The following is a 22,222-nucleotide window of genomic DNA, read 5'->3' on the forward strand; positions in this document are numbered from 1 at the left end:
AACACAGACACCCGAATACAAATACGTCTCGAGTCATTTGAGGGAACCATTTGATATAATGACATGGATCGTGAGCACAATTATATCTGAATCTGTTCGTCCGAAATTTATTTTACTAGGACTAAACATGCAGACATGTCAGATGTTATATGTGTCATCATTGCTATTTTAATACAGCTAGTGTTTTTACTCCCCACCCCATGTTGCCGAAACTAGTCAATGAAGTACAAAACGACAAATCAATTAAAGATTCTTCACAACTGCTGGACTCAGTGGCACAAACCCTGATAACTGGACAATCTGGTTGGAGGTAAAGCCCTAACCACTTACGATGATTCCTTCGTATCCGTCAGTGCAGTGCCTCCCTTTTTCAGCATTCTGTATTACAGTTTGCAATATCTACTAACGTTTTAGTGTAGTTACGTCCAATATTGACCTTTCATAACCAATAATGGTCTTGCCGCTGCTCAAAACGTGGTTTGTAACAAAATAACCGATACTTACGACCAATATTGACTTTTTGTAGCCAACAACGGTCTTTTCCTCTGCTCAAAATGTGGTTTCGTAGCAAAATGTGATATGGGAACCTAGTTTTGATGTGATGGGGTCTTCCAGCATATGTTTACTGAACTCAATTCTCCAGTCTTTTGGATGGTGAATCAGTTTAATGATTATGGTTTATAATCAGCATTCCAATACTTAATGTTGTTCAATATGCATGCCAAGCTATTCTTTGTCCAAGTCTTATTTTCGAAACACTACTGTCCGGTAGGTCGAAATCCCTTAATGCCACCACCGCCTTGTAATTATCAAGCGCGGAGTCATAACAAAGTCTAGCAACAACCCTAGAAATCCCGTAGAACCCGTCCTCGTCATTCCAGCCATAAGAAAGCACTTTGTTGGCATTATTGCAGGATCTAGTTGATGGATTCCGCATGAACAAGTCATCCGCATCTATAGTACTCAAAAGCACCAACCCGTTGCAAGAACCCATGATTTTTGGCATCATCACATACGGGTTTTCGTCTGTCAATGGTTTAGGTAAAATCCAATTCCTTTGCCAATGCTTTATTAGCATCTATCAAGTAAGTGGACGAACAACTGTTTCTTGAAAAATAATCAAAGACCATCATGACCATAACTAGCACTCTTTTCGATGTCAGATTTGAATTTGGGATCAGATATTAAACAACGCCAAGACTTGGAAACGCACCCGAAGTGAAGAAGAGACTTAACTGGTAGTCTCGAGAGTACGTGAACTAAGATGGGTTCCGGAACGCTAGGGAGTTTTTGTGTTTCTGATTTTGCTGCTGCTTTTTTTTGTTCTGTTTCGATTTCTGGTTCCTGTTTTCTTTTTGGCGACATATCTTCCTTGTGATTGGCAATGACAAAGTAGATGATGCTACGGTGTCTCCGGTCATTTTGGAGACACCGTAATTTTTGGCATAATTTTACCATTATGAACATAATTAAAACTCATTACAAGCACAACAGAACTCAAACAAAGTATAGTCAAGGAATATCTAAAAAACCAACCAAGGTATAACCAAACCCAACCAAGGCATAACAAACAAGTTATATCTTGCTATGGTCCTGTTATGCTTGTATTAGGTTTTGGTTATGTTCATAATGATTTTGTTATGCCAAAAGTTACGGTGTTTCCAAAATGACTGCGGACACCGAAGTCATCCTCAACAAAGTAAGTTCGGATATGGTTTTGGATGCTATGGTGTCTACCCTCTATTTGAAGACACTGTAATTTTGGCATAACCGGATCATTACAAGCATAACAAAAATCAGTGATATGTATAACCAAGACCTTACATAGCATCCCAAACCATATGGTCCGGTTATACATATCACTGGTTTTGGTTATGCTTGTAATGGTCCGGTTATGCCAAAATTACGGTGTCCCCGGTCATTTTGGGGACACCGTAACTTTTAGCATAACAAAATCATTATGAGTATAACCAAAACCAATTACAAGCATAATAAAAACATAACAAGGCATAACTTGTTTGTTATGTCTTGGTTGGGTTTTGTTATGCCTTGGTTGGTTTTTTGGATATTCTTTGGTTATGTCTTGTTTGGATTTTGTTATGCTTGTAATAAGTTTTAGTTATGCTCATAATGATGAAGTTATACGAAAAATTACGGTGTCCCAAAATGACCGGAGATACCGTAGCATCATTTTTTTCCCTATGGTTTTTCGTGAATAAGAAAAGAAATTTGGTTGCTAAGTTACACATAAGGAACATGCAAAAAAACTGCGATTGTTATCGATTTTTATTTCTCTTTAACAATTTAAGGGGTCAAGGCTAAGTTACATAATCCTTCAGTAGCACCTAGCGCTCTCGATCCTCTCATTGCACTCCTACTCTTAATCATCGCTTTCGCGAATTCTAATAGTTATGCATGTTTTTGGAAGTTGCTTTTATGCTTGCACACCGAGTCACCGACTGTCGCTCACCCTCAAGAAGCAAATTATGTGACTAATCCCGTTTCACTAAGGGAAATAAATAATAAGTGCTTATTTTTTTGAATTAAAGATGAAGACGATTAAATCGTGAAAGAGCCCTTCGATATTATTATAGACTCTATTCTGTGGAATTTTTCAAGCATTGTAATTTTACAAAAATCAAGTTGACCAGAATCAATAACCACATGACCGAATAATTCTTACCTTTTCAAAAACTAAATGTACTGAAGGTGTACACTAGACTGTGTGGAACCCAACTTGAAGCTTCACACAAATAATCCGAGTCAAAATCCAAATATAAGTGTGAATAAATTCAATATTACGAGTCAAAATCCCAATATAAGTGAATAAATTTGATATTCCGTAGGCATGGTACGAATTTGAAAGTGGAACAATCTTTTGGTTTGGATCAGATCTGGGAATGCTCATTCCTCTAACTCCAAATCACTCTATTTCATTTTGGTTAGTCTGGTTACATCATATGGGCCACATTTTGTCACTTCACTGCAAGAGTTTTTTCTCAAAAATTTCGTGTATTCTTTGGTGTATCTGGCTGGCACGAAACAAGGCTGTTTTTTAGTCTATTTTTCCATCCCTCTCTCAAGTTCTCACTCATGCAAACCACCTCACTCAATCCATCAACCAAGCCTTTGCATCTCTTAAACCTTCCATATTTTTATCTCCACTCACCATCTTTAGAGAACTTTCTCCTAGAACTTCTAATCCTTCACATTCTGAAAATGCATACTTTTCATGTTACTCCATGTTTATGCAATTGTGATGATCCGGTTTTGGATATTTTTTGTGCCTATGCTTATAATATGTAGTGTAACAAATTTGGCATGGGTATAACCTTTAAGGTTCAGTCCAGGGCTGTGGGCTCTATTTTCAGAAGTTCTTCCTCTCCAAAAGATTACGCCTCTATTCTCCCTTTAATTGAGGCTGTGAGTTGGGCTTTAAATAGAAATATTTTGCATATTTACATTCATACTAATGATTCTTCACTTTTTTACTATCTGAGAAGCATTAAGGAGTTTCCAGCCATTGCAGCTCCATTGTTTTTTTATTTCTACTTTCTTGTGCAGTCTGTTCATTTATGCAGCTTATCCCTATGTGACCATAGCAGATTACATCAAACATATATTTTTGGCAAAGTTTGCGGCATTTTCCAGGATCCATTCAGAAGTGGACACTTTCTATCCTTTTGATACTGAATGAGATATCAATCGTTCTTTTGCTTTGGAAGATTTTACCTTTGGATATGCTTGATGTATTCTTTTTATTTTTTGTTTCTTTTAGCCTTGTGCTTTGGGTTGTAATGAACCATAGAATGTAATGACTCTTTTATCTATAAAGCTCTTCTTTATTGTCAAAAAAAAAAAACAAAGATTTTCAAAATTCAAAAATAAAAACGGACACAAATCTCCACCACAATTTCAAACACAACTGCGGCATCCTTCGATTCACATACACAACTCTCAATCATAATTTCGGTGTCTAAGTTAAAAGATGGGGATCATTTTCATCTGGGGCTTTATAAGATATATATACATGACATAAGAATCATGAAAGTATTCATAAAAAGAAAGGGATGGCTCGGATTCACTATTAATGTAAATTCAAGCTGATTATGAATCTGAGCTGTCCATTCTCTTTCATGTTTTCTTTTTTATGTATCCTAGCATTTTTCTTTTTTCTTTGTGAAAGTCTAGGTACACCGCATGAAAATGCGGTGACCGTCCACTGCGCACCTATTGGGGCCCACTCCAAGCCCCAAAAATATACAAAAGAATATTTATAAATTTTAAAATAATATTTCATGAGACCCCGTAAAAAATTAGCTCTAATGAGTATCGGTAGATATGTTTTTTGGAATTCGTAGGGACGAAACTGTTTAGTTTTATAGTTTCGTCCCTACAAATTCAAAAAATATATCTACTGATATCCGTTGGAACCGACAGAATCCCATGAAATTTTATTTTAAAATTCATAAATATTTTTATGTATTTATTTTATACGTGCGGTGAACGGTTACCGCGAATCCATGCGGAGACTTAGTGCTGCTCTTTTTCTTTTCATCTCCGCCTCTCCCACGTGCTACACTCTTCTAAGAGTGCAATTTTATTTACACTCCTTAAAAGATGGTGAACATTATCCTCTCTCTCATTGGTTCAAATGGCATGGATCCTACCATAAAGTGATGTCATATTTACCATGCAATACACTTTTTGGTAAGCATGACATCATTTTCTGGTAGATACCACATTATTTTAACCAATAGGAAAAAAGATAATGTTCACGTGGAAGGTAAACAAAACTCAACTGCTCTCTAACCCCTGCACCATTTAAACAACCCAAAACAAAATATCACAAACCCGGGTGATCAAAAAAAAAATCACAAGCCCTAATCAACCAATCACTCAACAACCATGGAGGAAGATTCCGATTACTCCCGACAACCTTCCCTTCCCGACGCAATTCTCCTCGACATCCTCTCCCGCCTCCCCGTCAAATCCCTCCACCGCTTCAAATCTGTCTCCACCCAATTCCGCCACTGGATCTCCGCCGACCCCCACTTCCTTAAACTCCACGCCCTCCACTCCGCCGACACGCGCCACCGCCGCAGGCGCCGCGTGGCCGTCCTCGTGTCCCGCAAGCCCCCCGCCTCCGTCGCCCTCCGCTCCGTCGACGCCGACACCCTCTCCGACCCCTCCGTCGTCGAGCTCTGCAACGACTTCAAGTACTCGTACCCGTCCGCGAGGATATGGAATTCCTGCAACGGGTTGGTGTTGATTTCCATTTCGGACAAGACTTTCTTTGTCTGGAACCCGTCTACTAGAGAAAAAGAACACGTGCGTTCTATTCCCACCTTCTCTCTTCGCGCGTCTACTAGGTACTGTCTTTTAGGGCTTGGTTTTGATAAGATTACCGATGCGTATAAGGTGATCGCGGCTTACCAGACAGATGACACTGGTGATAGCTGTTTCATGTCGTGCTCATCATTGGATGGCACGAGGGTTAGTAGTAATAAACAGAGGGTACGGAGGATTGGTGATTTTCCTTATAGGATTTGTAAGGATATGCCGGGGAGTAATGTGGGTGGAGATCTTTTCTGGATGGTGGTTGGAAAGACGGGTGATCCAGCGATTATTGGTTTCGATTTTGGAGCAGAGGAGTTTGTTGAGATGACCCAACTGCGTTGGGAACCGGGTGTTTTGAAGTACGGGTTGGGGGTTTTGGGGGGATCGCTTTGCGTGGCTTGCCATGGAGAAGGCAGTGTTGAGGTGTTGGGGTTGAAGAAGGGTGGCGCGGTGGAGTCGTGGGAGAAGTTGTTTGTGGTTCCTTACAACGCGGGGGATCTGCAGTTTAAGACGTTGACACCGTTGTGTTTCACGGGAGATGGTGAGGTGATGATGGAGATCGATAGGAAGAGATTAGTGGTGTATAATATTGAAGAGAAAACGTGTAGGTTGTTGTCCTATCTTCCTCACGAGGACAAAGAAGAACTTCGGGAGATAACGCGAAGTGGGCAGGGTTTGAGGTTGAATGGAAGTGGGTTCAAAGTAGTGGTGTATGTTGAGAGTCTAGTCTCACCGAGTAGTTCCTCTAAGTCAATCCAGAATCTTTTGTCAACGGGTAAGTGAGCATCTTGTGTTATTTCTCCTCTCTTTTAGTCATTTGTCGATTCATATGCTAGTTTTTTCGGTATAAGTGATGGATTTTTCTAGTTCTACTTCCATGGGTTGATGAAGACTAGAAAAATCCATCACTTATAAGTAGCAAATATTTTTCAAATAAGTAGCAAATATTCTGGTATTGTTCTGATCGCGATACGTTTTTTTGAATATGTCAGTACGTGAATGGCCAAATAGGGAGCTTGTGAGTTAAGTTTGCTACGGTAGTAATCTCAAGGATGTCATCTGTCCTACTAATAATTAGAGCGACTAAGACAAATTAATCCTGGGTAATGTAGTGTTTTTTGTATCCTTACAGCCCATGGAAATAGATTGATGGGCAAAAAGTCTATAATTTAGTATTTGTAGGCACATAATGTGATCTCAGGCTTCCATCCACAAGTAATTGGCAATTTGGCATAACTTTTTTATGCAACATGATGATAACAAAAGTATTTCTATGGGTATATTTTGTGTAAAAAAGCATGCGATACATGAAGGAACTGCATTCTGTTTCCAGATACGTAAATTAGCTCTCTTTTGCCCTGTTATATCTAGTTTTCGCAAGACTTGGACTCTTGGTTACGAATCGTCCCCCTTGTGAAGGAGTAGATTTCTGACTCATAGTATCATGGTGAGTCCTGAAATTTCCAAATGATCCCTGGGCACTGATATCTTGTAGGGTTTAATGTATCCTTACAGCCCATAGAAATTGTTTTGATGAACAAAAGACTGAAATTTGGGTTCTATGTTTGGCACATAATCTGATCTTAGGCTTCCTATAGTTATAGCAACACAGTGGCAGCAAAAATATTTCTATGGGTATATCTATGTATACAAGTATGGAATACTAGGAGGAACAGAGTCAGTTTCTTGATTTGTTCGCTAGCTCTTTTTCCCTGTTATATGTGATTTATGCGAGTCTGTGACTCGGTTATGAGATCGTCGAACCTATGAAGGAGAAGATTTCCAAAACGTAGTATCATGGTGAGTCCACGAATTTTCAATTAGACAGACTGATCATGTATGGTGTTGCAAAGTTTTTTGGAACAAAGTTGTATTGGATGTCTTGTATGAAAGGCAAGGGGGTAGCACTTTTCTTTGTTTCAGAGACTTCATTACGATGTCCTGATCCGGAGAAAAAGATTCCCCTCTAATTGTCCTCCTGTATCCACAAGTACTATGGACTAAATGATTTGAATTTTGTTAGGTGCCTGGAAGGGCTTTGATTAGGGAAGTTTTACTACCGGTTGTGATGTGTGTATTCTGTTTTTCTCCATTTGTTTGTCAATTATGCTTACTAGCGTTATATGAGAATGATGGTCCTTTTCCTTGTTAGGGAAGGGTATCAGAGCTAATTCATTTGTTCTACTGTTATCAAGCACATTGTGGATCACCAAACCCATCCAATCTGTCAAAATTAATCTTGGGTTGGTGCCAGCTTGTTCTTCTCCAGTATAAAAAATACCATCCAAAAGAGCTAACAATATAATCTGTGTCTTTCATGGGGCTTGCTGATCAGATTCTTGAGCAACTTGCATCTTTTAGACAATTTATGCTTTCTCTACATGGCTTGGTTCTTGTATTGCCTTCAGATTTTCCTTTGTGTATTGTTGCGTGATAAATATGCAATGCAACTTTCGTCTTTTTTGCTTATCCGGTTTCAAGTGTAAGCGATTGTTTTAGGGTAAAGTTTGAACTCATTCTTATGTGGTTGTAATCTTGTAGTCCAGCAGAAACTTAGATTGGGGTGAATTCATCGGCAAAGGAATGCCAATCGAGAATTGGTGGCCATCCATGGATGACATAAGTATGGATTTACACCATAAGTTGGAGAGGGCAAAGAAATGGGAGATTTTGAAGGCGGCAAAAAGAAGAGAGGAAGATCATCTAGATTAGGCTAACATAGACGCAGTATTTTCTTTTCTAATTTCTAATGCCCGCAATTCTGGTCTATTGGTATCTTCGAATTGCTCTTGTGAGTGAAGATGTTGAATCTTTCTGGTAATAGTGGTTGGCTATTCAGGTTGTTTATAGCCCTAAATTCTGATAGATGGCAGATTAGCCATGTTGTTCCCTTCTTTTTTTCCCGCACGATAAGCCAGGTTGAAGGAAATGGTAATTGGTTAATAAAACAGGTATGGCTACAAATATGATTCCCATGTTTCTTTCTATATTGTCTAATATAATTGATCTCTAGATGTTTTAACTGCTATCTGTTTGTTCAGTACTGTTGTTTTTAGAAGACAAGGCAAGATTTGATGTCATGTGAATGGTCATATTGCTCTCTACAAGATTCCGGATCAGTCAGTCCGATAGCCCCTATACGAGTTATCAAAAAAACCAACAAACAGGCGTTGTCTATATGGCGACATTTTCCCACCATTTTTTTTCCAGTAATTGATGTGCAAAAGCTATCTCGTGAACTTCTCGAGTTCTCAAATACTTCAAATAATCTTGACATTAGGTAGGCTGGGGAGTGGAGAGGTTGCACAAAATGTGGCCCTATGAAAGTCTATTAAAAAATAAGAACCTTGGCAAAACGGGATTTTGAAGGGAGTTGAATCGCAAAAATTGTCAGTCAAATTGTTTAGTTCAAGTTAAGGAGATGTTTTCCTCCCTTGCACATTTGTTGAGTTCATGCTGGGAAAAAGAATGTGCCGCCTTCATCTGAATTGTTGTAACATAGGAGAGGTGGTGCATTTACAACGTTTATTCGTTCCGATTTTGTTATGCTGTTTCTAGTGATTGCCTCCTTGAAAATTACGTGGCGAAAAGCTCCCTTACTATCATATTTTTTTCTTAGCGGTATAATATGGGTTCTACATTTGGAGTAACCTAAATTGTATTGTGATATTCTAAACCATTAGGATGTTAGTGGACGATGGGATTGATTCTATAAAATTAGTTGAAATGCGTGCAAATTAGACCATACACCTGATTCATAGTATTAACTATCGGGATGTTCTTACATTAGTATTCAGTCAGTACATTATCGATTATGGAAAATTGAGTAGGGAGTGTTGAAAATTCGGTGAAATAGAAAACACATGACGCAAAGCTTTTTACATGGTTCCTAAATGAGAATAAATTATCTCCACCTGAGGAGGAGGAGAAGTCCCCTTTTCCTCCAAACTAATCCCCCGGCGCCACATCATTAATAGTGCCAAACCAAACATGGGTTAACTCTTCTACTCTTCTGGTAAAAACTTAACCCTTGAAAGGTTTCAAAAATTACCCACATGCCACAACACCCCATTATATCTCACTGATTAAAAAGTGAAATGTGCGACTAAACAAATACTCCCTCCGTCCATAAAAAATTTGTATTGTACTCCCTTCGTTTCCAAAAAGATGCTTTTGTTTTGCAAACTAAGCCTCTAAAAAGATGCGTTTGTTTCGCTAAATAATTCAATTTTTTTTTACAAATCAATAGATATTAATGAGTTCTTTCACATTGTAAAAAAAAAAAATTAATTCCGAAAAAATCGCATGTTTTTAAAGGTTTAAGTTTGTGGGCTGGACATTTATTTATGAACGGACGGAGTATTTGTTTAGTCGTTCCACTTTTTAATCAGTAAGATATTATGGGGTGTTGTGGCATATGGGTAATTTTTTAAACCTTGGTTAAGTTTTTACCGGAGGAGTAAGAGCATCTCCAACCCATACTCCATTTCTTCATTTTGGAGGAAAAACATTCTCCAACCCATCCTCTAAAACTCTCCTCCATTTGGGAGGATGAACTTTGATTCTCTAAATATAGAGGATGAAGGAAAAAATAGAGGATCTCCTCCAAATATGTGTTGGAGTTGAGAAATAGAGTGTTAGGTTGGAATTGAGACAAATAGTACAATCCTCTAAATCTACTTTTCAAATAAAATAGATTAATTTGATCATTTCAAATAGAGATTTAGAGGGTGTTGGATTGGAGATGCTCTAAAAGAGTTAACCCATGTTTAGACACCACACGTGATTTTAATTTGGTTTGACACTGATGATGACATGGCGCCAGGGATTGGTTTGGAGGAAAAGGGGGCTTCTCCTCCTCAGACGGAGATAATTTATTGAGAAAAAATTCTTACCACCTTAGGTGGAAACCATGGGATTTCTACCACGCATTGCGAGCCTTACTGTGCATTTTTTCAGTAATTTGAACCGTTCATCTTGCAGGGCCTGCATAGTAGTATATTCACACACAAAAAATCATATTTATTGGATATTAATAGGTATATTAAAAATTAAATCTTCGTTTATAAAATAGATGGCTATGGATAATTGAACTTTAAACTTATCTACCGTCGATTTTTTAAACCAAATTTCAATTTTTTATATACCTATCCATGTCCGATAAAACTGATTTTTTGTAAAGATGTATTACTTTGCAAACCCTATAAGATAAATGGTTCAAATTACTATAATATACGACCAGCCCACAATTGATGGTGGTGGAAAACTTGGGGTATATACCTTTTTGCCCCTTGAATGTTGGGTTCCGTTTCCATCCCCGCCACTCGGCAAAACGCTGAAATCGGAGGAGTACCGAACAAGGGTGGTGCAGCTGGCTCCAAAACACACACACTCTCTCTCTCTCTCTCAAAAGCTAGTACAATATAATCTCTGTCTTTCATGGGGTTGGTGATAAGATACTTGAGCAACTTGCATCGGTCTTAGCTCTAGAATTTTTGGTCATATGTAAAGTCTTGTTGCTTTATTTTGTGGCTTTTTTCTGGGCAAATAGGAGGTTGTTAGGTTGTGCCTCGATCTCTCTTTTGTAATGTTGAATCTCTCTCACGGTTTTTTAGTTGGCTTGCTTTATAAAATGGTTTAATTACCCAAAAAAAAACCCTTGCATCAGTCTTAGACTATTTATGCTTTCTTTACACTGCTTGCTTCTTTTATTGCCTTCCAAAATTTTCTCTGATGAGTTAGCCCACTGCAGCGTTGTCTCATCTGTTTTTCCGGTTTTAAGTGTAAGCGATGTTTTAGTCTGAAGTTAGAACTTATTCATGACTTGGTTGTGATCTTGTAGTCCAGAAGCAGTTTAGATTGGGGTGAATTCATCGGCAAAAAGGAATCCCAATCCAGATTTGTTGGCCATCCATGGATGACAGCAATATACGTCCATAGCATCTGTTGGATTCTGCAAAGAAATGGGAGATTTCTTATGCAGCAAGAAGAAGAGAGGAGGATCGTCTAGATTAGCCGAACTTAGACTCAGTATTTTCTTTTCTAATTTCTAATGCCCGTAATTCCGGTCTATTGGCATCTTCGAATTGCTCTTGAACCTACTTATCGTGTTAGTGAAAAATGTGAATCCTTGTCGTAATAGTGGTTGGTGGACCGATTTGGGTTGTTTCTAGCCCTTGATTCTGATATACAGCAGATTAGCCATGTTGTTCCCAGTATTCTTTTCCTGCAGGAAATGGTAAATTGCTATGAACGGTTAATTTTGCTACAAAATGCGACGCCGATGTTACTTTGATTCCCATATTTCTTTGTTCTTTTTGAATGGTCATCTCCAACATTGACTTTAAATTTGAGGATATCAAATTCTTTTTTAAAACTTACGTGACAATTTGACATGTTAGAGTTTGACATCTTCAATGTACCCACTCCCAGTCAACATGTCAAATTTATTATTTTAAGAAGTTTTTGAATAAAGTAATTGAAGAAATTTTTGACATCACATGTCAAATTTGACATGACAGAGGAGATGCCAAATGACACATAAGCATTGACATTTAGGTTGGAATTACTTCACATGTCAATTCTTTCACTTGGCATGCCATTTGACATCCTTGGTTGGAGATGATGGGGGGGATGGTGTTGTGCGGGTGGTGCGTAACACGGTGCTATGCATCATTTGAGCCATCCGTTCGGCGATCCAACAGTCCAGATCTCATCTCGGTACTATCATATTTTTTCTTAGTGGTATAATATGGGTTTCACATTTGGAATAACATAAATTGTATTATATTCTAAACTATTGGGATGTTAGTAGATGGTGAGATTGATTCAATAGAATTAGTCGAAGTGCGTACAAATTAGTTCAAACACCTAATTCATAGTTTTAACCATCAGGATGTTCTTGCATTAGTATTCTACATTGCCATAAAAGTATCGATTATGGAAAATTAAAGTCGGTAGTTTTGAAAAATGGTTAAAGCAACAAACACACAACGCATGAAGAACAATCAAGAAAAGAAACAGAAAATGCATGACACAAAGATTTTTACATGATTCCTAAATTCTGTAGTTACGTACATTCACACAGCTCGCGGTATCTTTTACCAATATCAAATAAAGAATGAAATACGTACAAGTTACATAAATTGCATATAACAAGTATTTGTGATGAGTATAAATTCTTTGCACCTAAGGAGAAACCACCACCGATTGTGGGTCATAACTGCGTTCATTACAGTAATATGAATTTTTCAGTTTGTGGATCCCACCGATAGGTACATCAAAAATTATATTATGGTTTATAAATAGACAGTCATAGACACTTTAGCTAAACTTATTGACAGTCCATTTTAAATTAAACTCATTTATGTTATAGAGTTTACATCATCCGTTATGTAATCCCCTATTCTCGATTCAGAGACGCTCGCCCCTGATTTCCTGCGACCTGACCGGTTAGGTAGAATCCCAAGTTAAGGTTGTGAATATCGTTCATAGGCCACTAAGTACCATCTTTTCATAAAACCGGCACCTTTCCCCTCTAATTTTGTTTTGGTTCGAATATTAGCCTGTATCGTTGGCCATAAATAATTCTTTTGTACTAGATAACTAGTACTCCAATTATACTCCCTCCGTCCCAAAATGATTGTTCGTTCCGCAAAACGGAGTGATAAAAATAATGCAATTTTTTCAAGAAAAAATTCAAACTTTTTTCACAAATTAAAAATACTCATTGATATCTAGTAAGTTGTTAAAAATTTTTTGATTTTTTCTTGCAAAAATTGTATTATTTTTAACATCTCGTTTTGCGGATCGAACAAACATTTTGGGACGGAGTAAGTACTATTTTTAGTATATTTTGTGAATGTTCCAGTAGGAGTAGAACGCACTGAATATTCAACGAAGAGCAAATGAGAAATCGAACAGTTGGGGGTATGTCGAAAAAAGTGAGGTGCCATTAGAATTTTAAACCGACTCTGGTCGAATGGACAACAAACCCAGGTACTCTGCATGCATTTTACTCTCTCTCTCTCTCTCTCTCTCTCTCTCTCTCTCCTCACTGACTGGAAATGGGACGGGATTTGCCCCATATTCCCCCTGAGCTCATCTTCAACATACTCTCAAGGCTATCCGTCAAGTCTCTGTGCTGTTTCAAATCGGTTTCCAAGCCATGGCACGCTCTTATCACCGACCGCCAATTCGTCAAATCTCACCTCAATCGCCAATCTACCAAAGACAACAAAACCCAGAAGCTAATACTGGCCTGTCAATATTCTCGCAATGTCTACTCCCTTGATTTCCAGGCACCTGACCCCGCCATAACCGAGCTCCAATTACCCTATAAGCCTATCGTTACAATTCTGGGTTCACTTAATGGTATCTTACTTATACGCACTGGTAGAACCTTACGGCTGTGGAACCCATCAATTAGAATGTTCCAGAAATTTACCCCACCTGATTTCCCAAGTGGGTCTACAATCTATGGGCTTAGTTATGATTCTGCTAGTGATGATTTCAAGGTGGTTATGGCTATCAGGCCTTCAAGAAAAAATGCCAAGACAGTTGTTCATGTATTTTCTGCTAGACTTAGTTCATGGAATAGGATTGGAGACTTTGGTTACCAGATCCATGGTCGGACGTCGGGTACTGTTTTGAATGGGGCACCACATTCGGTTGTAGAACGACTGGGTGCGGAGATGGGTGCTGTGATTGTTTATTTTGATGCTACTGAGGAGAAATTCAAGGAGGTTCCCTCACCTGATTGTGAAGGTGCGAATATACTTGTTAGTTCGTGCGGTGTTGGTTTGGGGGTTTTGGGTGGATCGCTTTGTGTGGTTAAGAGGCATTACGAGGGTCATGCTTCTTGTCATGCCGATGTTTGGGTGATGAAGGAATATGGGGTGAAGGAATCTTGGTCCAAGTTGTTTGTTGTACCAATTGAATCAGGAGAGTTCTCTTCCTACCGCTGTATGCCGTTGTATTATGCAAATGATGGAGAGGTTGTAATGGTGTTGGATTCGGAGAAGTTAGTCAGCTACAATCCGGAAGAAAATAGTTATCAGACAATTTCGATTGCTGAGGTTCGCCTTGATCAGTTTGATGTGGCTTTATATGTGGAGAGTCTTGCTTCACCTCATGGTGGGAATGAGATGAAAGGGCAACCCTAATCATGTGGAAATGGAAGTGAAGGTAATTCAAATGGTTCGATCTGATGTTTTCCTTGTTCTTTCTCTTTGCATATGTGTTTTTGGTACTTTTTTTATGTGTCTAAGTCCAGTACTTTATATTCAATTAACAATAAATCTCGTGGTTATTACATTTGAGTACTGAAGAAAAATTAGATTCATTGTCTAAATTTGATATTGATTTGGAGTAGAGGTGTTTGTTGAAAACTTGAAATGATACAACCAACTTTCCTAATGGGGTATTTCAAAATAAGGTTTGGGGGTTTTGAGTGGATCCTTCCACATTGTTTGTCATGTAGTATACATTGTTGAGGTGTTGGGATTGGAAAGATGTGGCATGATAGAATTGTGAGCTAGATTGTCCGTCGTCCCTTATGACGCAGGGAGTCTGCAGTTTAGGACATGAACGTGTTCGTGTTTTACAAATGATGATGGAGATAGATAGGAAGAGACTAGTGTATAATCTTCAAGGAAAAACCTATAGAAATGAAAGAAAGGAAAGGAAAAGAAAAAGGGAGGAAAATGAGAGGAAAATAGGAGGGAAAATTTACTATTCACTGAACTTAAAACTTTTATTTTCTTCTCTCTTTCTCTTCCAACCGAACAATGAAAGAGAAATTTTTTTAATTTTCTTTTCTTTTCTTTTGCCTTTCCATAAGTTCCAAACAGAGCCGTAGGTTTCTATCCCATCTTCCTCAGGATGTAAGAAAGTTCGTGGGAGACACTGCAAAGTAGGAAGGGTTTTAAGTTCAACGAAAATTGGATTATGTGGTGGCGTACGTGTACGTTAGAGTCTAGCCTCCCCTAATATTGCCTCAAAAAGGTGCAGGTTAATCATGATGGATTTGCTCGTTTTACATGGAGGATAGACAATGAGTTTTTGAGCTTGAAAATTATAAGCAAACATTTTTGTGCTATTCTGATATTGGAATGTCCATTGGACTTTGAGTATAAGTGGATAACCAATTAGTCAGCTTTTGTCTTAAGTTCTGTCAGTCAGCGATATCTCATCTTTCCTATAACTTATAGCATCATCAGGACGAATGAGTTCATTGTAGTATCTTGTACAGCTCAGCGTATGTTTACAGCCCATATAACTTGGACGAATTGAAAAAGGAGTTAATTAAGGTTCTAAACTTCATATAATCTGGTCTCAGGCTGCCTATTGACAAGCAATGTAAATTTTGTAGATCTTTTCATGCAATATCATTGTAAAACAGTATCTCTTAGCTTATATTCTATCTGCACTAGTACAGAACACTTGGAAGAAACACATAAATATTGGTGTTCAGTTTCTCGTTTTGTTCATTTAGCTCTCTTTCTTCCTGTTTTATTCATTTTTTGTGAATCTACGACACTTGGTTGTGAGATTCCTTCTCTACAAAGTCAAATATTTCTAATATCTAGTATCAGGGGTGAGTCCAGCATTTTTCAAGCAGACAGACTGATGAAATAACACAAGTCCATGTCTAGTGTTGCAAAGAGAGTATCCCTTTTTTGGAAAAAATTCTGTATCAGCTATTGCATCTTTGTATTATTGTTGATGGGGAATCACATTTCCTTACTGCAATTCAACATCATTTATAATGTTCTGTTCCAGAAAGACACTACCTATTAATTATTCTCGTGTATCAACAACTACTGGACTAATCCAAGTGAAGTTTGGTAGTTTCATGTATGGGCAATGTGGTTCGGTACTAGGGTATGGGTTATTTTGTCTCTTAATTTGTGGTTTCAGTTACCAATATTGATGTTATGGAGAATGATGATCCTTGTCTATGTTAGTGAAGGGAATCCGAGTGCAATTCATTTGCTTTTCTGTGATCAAGCACAATGTAGGTTGCCAAACCCTTCTAATCTATCAAAATAATCTTGGGTTGGTTGCTGCTAATTTCTCCTCCATCATAGGAAGAATTCATACAAAACATTCTCTGATTGCTCTGTCATTGATCGCTCTAATGATTTCAAGTGCTCCTTTCACGAGGCTATGGTATTCCTGTAATGAGTTGGTTTTTATTAGCATTTTGGACGAGACTATCTTTGTTTGGAACCCATCTACTGGAACCCATAACTTGCGCGTTGTATTTCTAATTTCCCTTACCGCCGATCAGTACTTTCTTTCAGGGCTTGGTTTTGATAGAATGTCCGATGAGTACAAGGCGAGTGGGGCATACCAGAAATTTAGCAGCGGCGATGACTGTTTGATGCTTTGCTCGTCATTGTTAGGCACAAGCAATAATAGACAGATGATAACAAAAATTGATTTCTCTTATCAAGTTGTGGAAGGATAAACCAAGGACTGATGTGGATGGAGATCTGTAAATGATGGTTAATCGCCAGTCGAACGTTGTTCCTGTGATTGTTTAATTCGATTTTGCAGCAGAGATGATTGTTGAAAAGACACAACCAAGTCATTATTGGGAATCTGGTATTTTGCCGTACTGTTTGGAGGTTTGAGTGGATCCCTTTGTGTTTTTTCCCATATAGAAGACAATTTTGAGGTTTTGGGGTTGAAGAAGCGTGGTGTGATAGAATCGTGGTCTAGATTGTTTGTCATTCCTTATGACACAAGGTGTGTGCAGTTTAAGAGGTTGACGCCTTTGTGTTCTGCAAAGGATGGTGAAGTGATGATGGAGATAGATAGAAATAGATTTGTGGAGTGAAGAAAAAAACACATGGGTTGCTGTCCCATCTTCCTCAGGAGGACAAAGAAGATTGTCGGGAGACACCGCAAAGTAAGCGGGGTTTAAAGTTGAATGGAAGTGGGTTCAAAGTGGTGGTCTATGTTGAGAGTCTAGCCTCCCCTAATAGCGCCTCTAAGTCAATCGTGAATCCTTGGTCAACGGGTAAGTGAGAGCATGTTATGTCATCTCCCCCTTCTTTTTCTGTCATTTGCCGATGCATATGCTAGGTTTTTGGGGCTTAATTGATGCATTTGGTTGGTTTTACTTCCATGTATTGACTCACACTTATTTTGAGATAAAAATAGAAGCAGAATCTTTGGTGTTATTCTGATTCTCAAAATGTTAATTTGATTTGGATAATAAGTGAATAACCAATTTGGCAGCTTATATGTTAAGCAGAGCATCAAGACAAGTGAGTGCTGGCCTTATATTTTGTAGAGTTTATTGTATCCTTACAGCCCACAGAAAGTGGATTGATGGACAAAAGACTTTAATTTGGGTTCTATGTTGGCACATAATCTGGTCTCAGCCTTCCTATTCTCCATAGCTACATAGTGGAATCAAAAATATTTTATGGCTCTATCTAGGTATACAAAGAAAAGGCTTATCCCCAAGAGATACTCTCCTAGAGGATAAACCTTTGGGAGAGTATCCCTTGGTTTTGCTGCACACAGTGGCCCCACATACCGTGCAGTGGTTAAATCCAGAGTATGCAGCTGCCAGGAATCGAACCTTAGTTCCCAGCCTTGGTATGTTTCAACCTCAACTGAGCAGCCCCATCCTTGACCAACTGCACTACACCCCTGGGGGCAGTCTATCTAGGTATACAAGTATACAATATTTGGAGGAAACACAGTCAGTTTCAAGATATGTACATTGGCTCTCTCTTTCCTTGTTATGTTTGATTTATGCAAGTCTGTGACACTTGGTTATGGTAATCGTATCCCTTATGACGAGAAGATTTCCTATACATAGTATCGTGGTGAGTCCAGAACTGTTCGGTTAGATGGACTGATAAGATAACAGCTCCCATGTTTGGTGTGGCAAAGCATTTACTTCCTCTTTTGGTTGCAAGTGGAAAAAAGGTTGTTGGTACAAACATTGTACTCGACTTGTTGAATTAAAGGCGAGGGTATCATGTTTCTTCATTTCAGAAATGAGACTTTATTTTGGATGGTCCGATTGGAAATATTGTATTCCTTGCCAACTACCCTATTGTATCCACAAGTACCATGGAATAGGTGATTTGAAGTTTGGTAGTTGCCTGGCAGGGCTATGATTAGAGAAGTTTTACTACAAGTTGCGATGTGTGTGTGTTGTTTTCTCTGTTTGTTTTTCCATTTCTTTGTCATGTGTTCTAGCATTATCCAGCACATTGTTAATCATCAAACCCATCCAATCTATCAAAGTTAATCTTGGCTGGTGCCTGCTTGCTCTCCTCCAGTATATATAGACCACCCCAAAAAAGCTAGTACAATATAATCTTTCATTGGGCTCGGTGATAAGATACTTCAGCGACTTGCATCGGTCTTAGACTATTTATGCTTTCTTTACACTGCTTGCTTCTTTTATTGCCTTCCAAAATTTTCTCTGATGAGTTGTGTTCCATTGTTCATTGTCGCATGGTAAATGCCCACTGCAGCGTTGTCTAATCTGCTTTTCCGGTTTTAAGTGTAAGCGATGTTTTAGCCATAAGTTAGAACTTACTCTGACTTGGTTGTGATCTTGTAGTCCAGAAGCAGTTTAGATAGGGGTGAATTCATCGGCAAAAAGGAATCCCAATCCAGATTTGTTGGCCATCCATGGATGACAGCAATATACGTTCATGGCATCTGTTGGATTCTGCAAAGAAATGGGAGATTTCTAAGGCTTCAAGAAGAAGAGAGGAAGATCATCTAGATTAGGCGAACTTAGACGCAGTATTTTCCCGTAATTCTGGTCTATTGGCATCTTCGAATTGCTCTTGAACCTACTTATCGCGTTAGTGAAAAATGGGAATCTTTGTCGTAATAGTGGTTGCCAGACCGATTCAGGTCGTTTCTAGCCCTTAATTCTGATATATTACAGCAGATTAGCCATGTTGTTCCCAGTATTCTTTTCCTGCAGGAAATAATAAATTGCTATGAACGGTTAATTTTGCTACAAAATGCGACGCCGATGTTTCTTTGCATGAGGTCTGATAGAATTGTTCTCTATAAACGGTTCATTTGATTCCCATCTTTCTTTGTTCTTTCTACATGGTCTAGGCGCATCTCCAACATTTACTTCAAATCTGAGGATGTCAAATTTTTTTAAAGCTTACGTGATAATTTGACGTGTTAGAGTTGGACAACTTCAATGTACCCACTCCCAATGAACATGTCAAATTTATTAATCTAGGAAGTTTTCGAATAAAGTAATTGAAGAAATTTTTTGATATCACATGTCAAATTTGACATGGGAGAGGGGATGTCAAATGACACGTTAGCAATTGACATTTGGGTTGGAATTACTTTACATGTCAATTCTTTCACTTGGCATGCCATGTCAGATTTGACATCTTTGGTTGGAGATGTTGTGAGATGGTGCTGTGCGGGAGCCGTCCGTTAGACAATCCAACGGTCTAGATCTTATCTCGGCACCGAGTAGCATTTGAGCTGTTCATTGCCGAGATGAAATCTGAACCGTTTGATCGTTGAACGCATTTTACTGCTCTCAAGATGTTCTTTACTGTTGTTCAAGGCAAGGCAAGCTAATGTTGTATAAATGGTCATGCCAAGTGATCTGAGACTCCGGATCAGTTGCCAAGTAATAAAAAAAACACACGGGCTAGATTGTTTGTCGTTCCTTATGACACGGGGAGTGTGCAGTTTAAGAGGTTGACACCTTTGTGTTCTACGAAGGATGATAGTGATGATGGAGATAGATAGAAATAGATTTGTGGTGTGAAGAAAAACACACATGGGTTGCTGTCCCATCTTCCTCAGGACGAAGAAGATTGTTGGGACTCGGGAGACACCGCGAAGTAAGCAGGGTTTAAGGTTGAATGGAAGTGGGTTCAAAGTGCTGGTGTTTGCCTAGAGTCTAGCCTCTAAGTCAATGTGAATCTTTGGTCAACAGGTAAGTGAGAGCATGTTGTGTCATTTCCCCCTTCTTTCTCATTCATTTGTTGATGCATATGCTAGGTTTTTTGGGCTTGAGTGATGGATTTTGCTGGTTTTACTTGCATTGACTCACACTTATTTTGAGATAAAAATTAGAAGCAAAATCTTTGGTGTTATTCTGATCCTCAAAATGTTAATTTGATTTTGATAATAAGTGAATGGACAATTAGGCAGCTTATATGTTTAGCGTTCAACTTAGCTAAGTGAGTAGCCTGTCATCTTTCCTACTAGTGAGCCCTGGCATTATATCTTGTAGGGTTTATTGTATCCTTACAGCCCACATAAATTGGATTGATGGACAAAAGACTTTAATTTGAATTTTATGTTTGGCACATAATCTGGTCTCAGCCTTCCTATTTTCCGAGCTACATAGTGGAATCAAAAATATTTTACGGCTCTATCTAGGTATACAAGTACACAATACTTGGAGGAAACACAGTTGGTTTCAAGATATGTACATTGGCCCTCTCTTTCCCTGTTATGTTTGATTTATGCAAGTTTGTGACACTTGGTTACGGTGATCGTATCCCTTATGAAGGAGAAGTTACGGTGATCGTATGCCTTATGAAGGAGAAGATTTCTGACACAGTGTATCACAGTGAGTCCAGAAATGTTCGATTAGATGGACTCATAAGATAACAGCTTCCATGTTTGGTGTGGCAATGCATTTACTTCCTCTTTTGGTTGCAAGCAGAAAAAAGGTTTTTGGTACAAACATTGCACTCGGCTTGTGTTGGATTAAAGGCGAGGGCTTTCACGTTTCTTCATTTCAGAAATGAGACATTATTTACGGTGGTCTGATTGGAAAAATTGTATTCCCTACCAATTACAGGCTTGTATCCACAAGTACTTACGTGATTTGAATTTAGGTAGTTGCCTGAAAGGGCTATGATCAGAGAAATTTTACTACGGGTTGCGATGTGTGTTGTTTTTATCCCTTTGTTTTTCAGTTACGCTTACTTGTATTATAGGAGAAAGATGGTCCTTGTCTTTGTCAGGGAAGGGTATCAAAGTGCTACTTCATGTGTTCTAGTGTTATCCAGCGCATTGCGATTCGTCAAACCCATACCACCCAAAACGAACTACATTATAATCTCTTTCTTTGATGGGGCTTGGTGATCAGATTCTTGACCAACTTGCATCTGTTTTAGACTATTTATGCTTTCTTGACACTGCTTGGTTCTTTTATTGCCTTCAAATTTTCCTCTGATGGGTTGATTTCCTTCGTGTATTGTTGCATGATAGATATGCAATGCAACTTTTGTCTTCTCTGCTTTTCCGGTTTTGAGTTTAGCCTAAAGTTTGAACTCGTTCTTATGTGGTTGTGATCTTGTAGTCCAGCGGCAACTTAGATTGGGGTGAATCCATTGGCAAAGGAATCCCAATCAAAAATTGGTGGGCATGGATGACAACACCAGTTGGAGAGTATTTCTGCAGAGAAATGGGAGATTTCGATGGCAACAGAAAGAAGTTAGGAAGATCATCTAGAGTAGGCTAACTTAGACACGTATTTTCTTTTCTAACTTCTCATGCCTGTAATTTTGGTCTGTTGGTATCTTCGAATTGCTCTCAAATCTACTTATCCTGCTAGTAAAGATGTTGAATCTTTCTAGTAACAGTGATTGCGTAGTCAGGTTGGTTCTAGGCCCAAACTATGATAGACAGCCGATTAGCCTTGTTGGTCCCCATATTTTGTTCTGCTCTATAAGCAGGGTTGAAGGAAATGGTAATTGGCTAGTAAAACAGGTAATTTGGCTGCAAATGTGGTTCCGATGGTTCTTTCAACTTGGTCTTATGTAATTGATCTCTTGATGGTTTAACTGCTATCCATATGTTCAGAACTGTTGTTTTTAGAAGGCAAGGCAAGTTTTAT

At 38.6% G+C, this 22,222-nt stretch overlaps 2 protein-coding genes across 5 annotated transcripts in view; both read left to right on the top strand.

Annotated features, from left to right (window-relative positions):
• Positions 1–4,834: 4,834 nt before the first annotated feature.
• LOC131324869 (F-box protein CPR1-like) overlaps positions 4,835–22,222 on the top strand; it is a 54,586-nt gene continuing 37,198 nt past the window's right edge. For 2 of the 4 annotated variants that reach the window (XR_009199470.1, XM_058357042.1), the window contains exon 1: positions 4,835–6,115. Coding sequence is in view for 3 of the 4 variants with exons in the window: in XM_058357042.1 (XP_058213025.1) it covers positions 4,909–6,115 (1,207 nt within the window). In the remaining variant the exon portion in view is untranslated. Of the gene's footprint in view, positions 6,116–7,881; positions 8,326–21,685; positions 22,210–22,222 lie in introns of those variants that run through there. The other 2 variants (XM_058357043.1, XM_058357041.1) reach the window with 2 other exon arrangements.
• Positions 13,250–19,127, top strand: LOC131324872 (F-box/kelch-repeat protein At3g06240-like). The gene is made up of 2 exons (XM_058357052.1): positions 13,250–14,526; positions 18,946–19,127. Exon 1 carries the CDS (start codon positions 13,407–13,409, stop codon positions 14,502–14,504), a length of 1,098 nt encoding a protein of 365 aa, XP_058213035.1. The 5' UTR covers positions 13,250–13,406; the 3' UTR covers positions 14,505–14,526; positions 18,946–19,127.

Source organism: Rhododendron vialii, chromosome 4a (assembly GCF_030253575.1).
Source record: "Rhododendron vialii isolate Sample 1 chromosome 4a, ASM3025357v1".
Classification (NCBI taxonomy): Eukaryota; Viridiplantae; Streptophyta; class Magnoliopsida; order Ericales; family Ericaceae; genus Rhododendron; species Rhododendron vialii.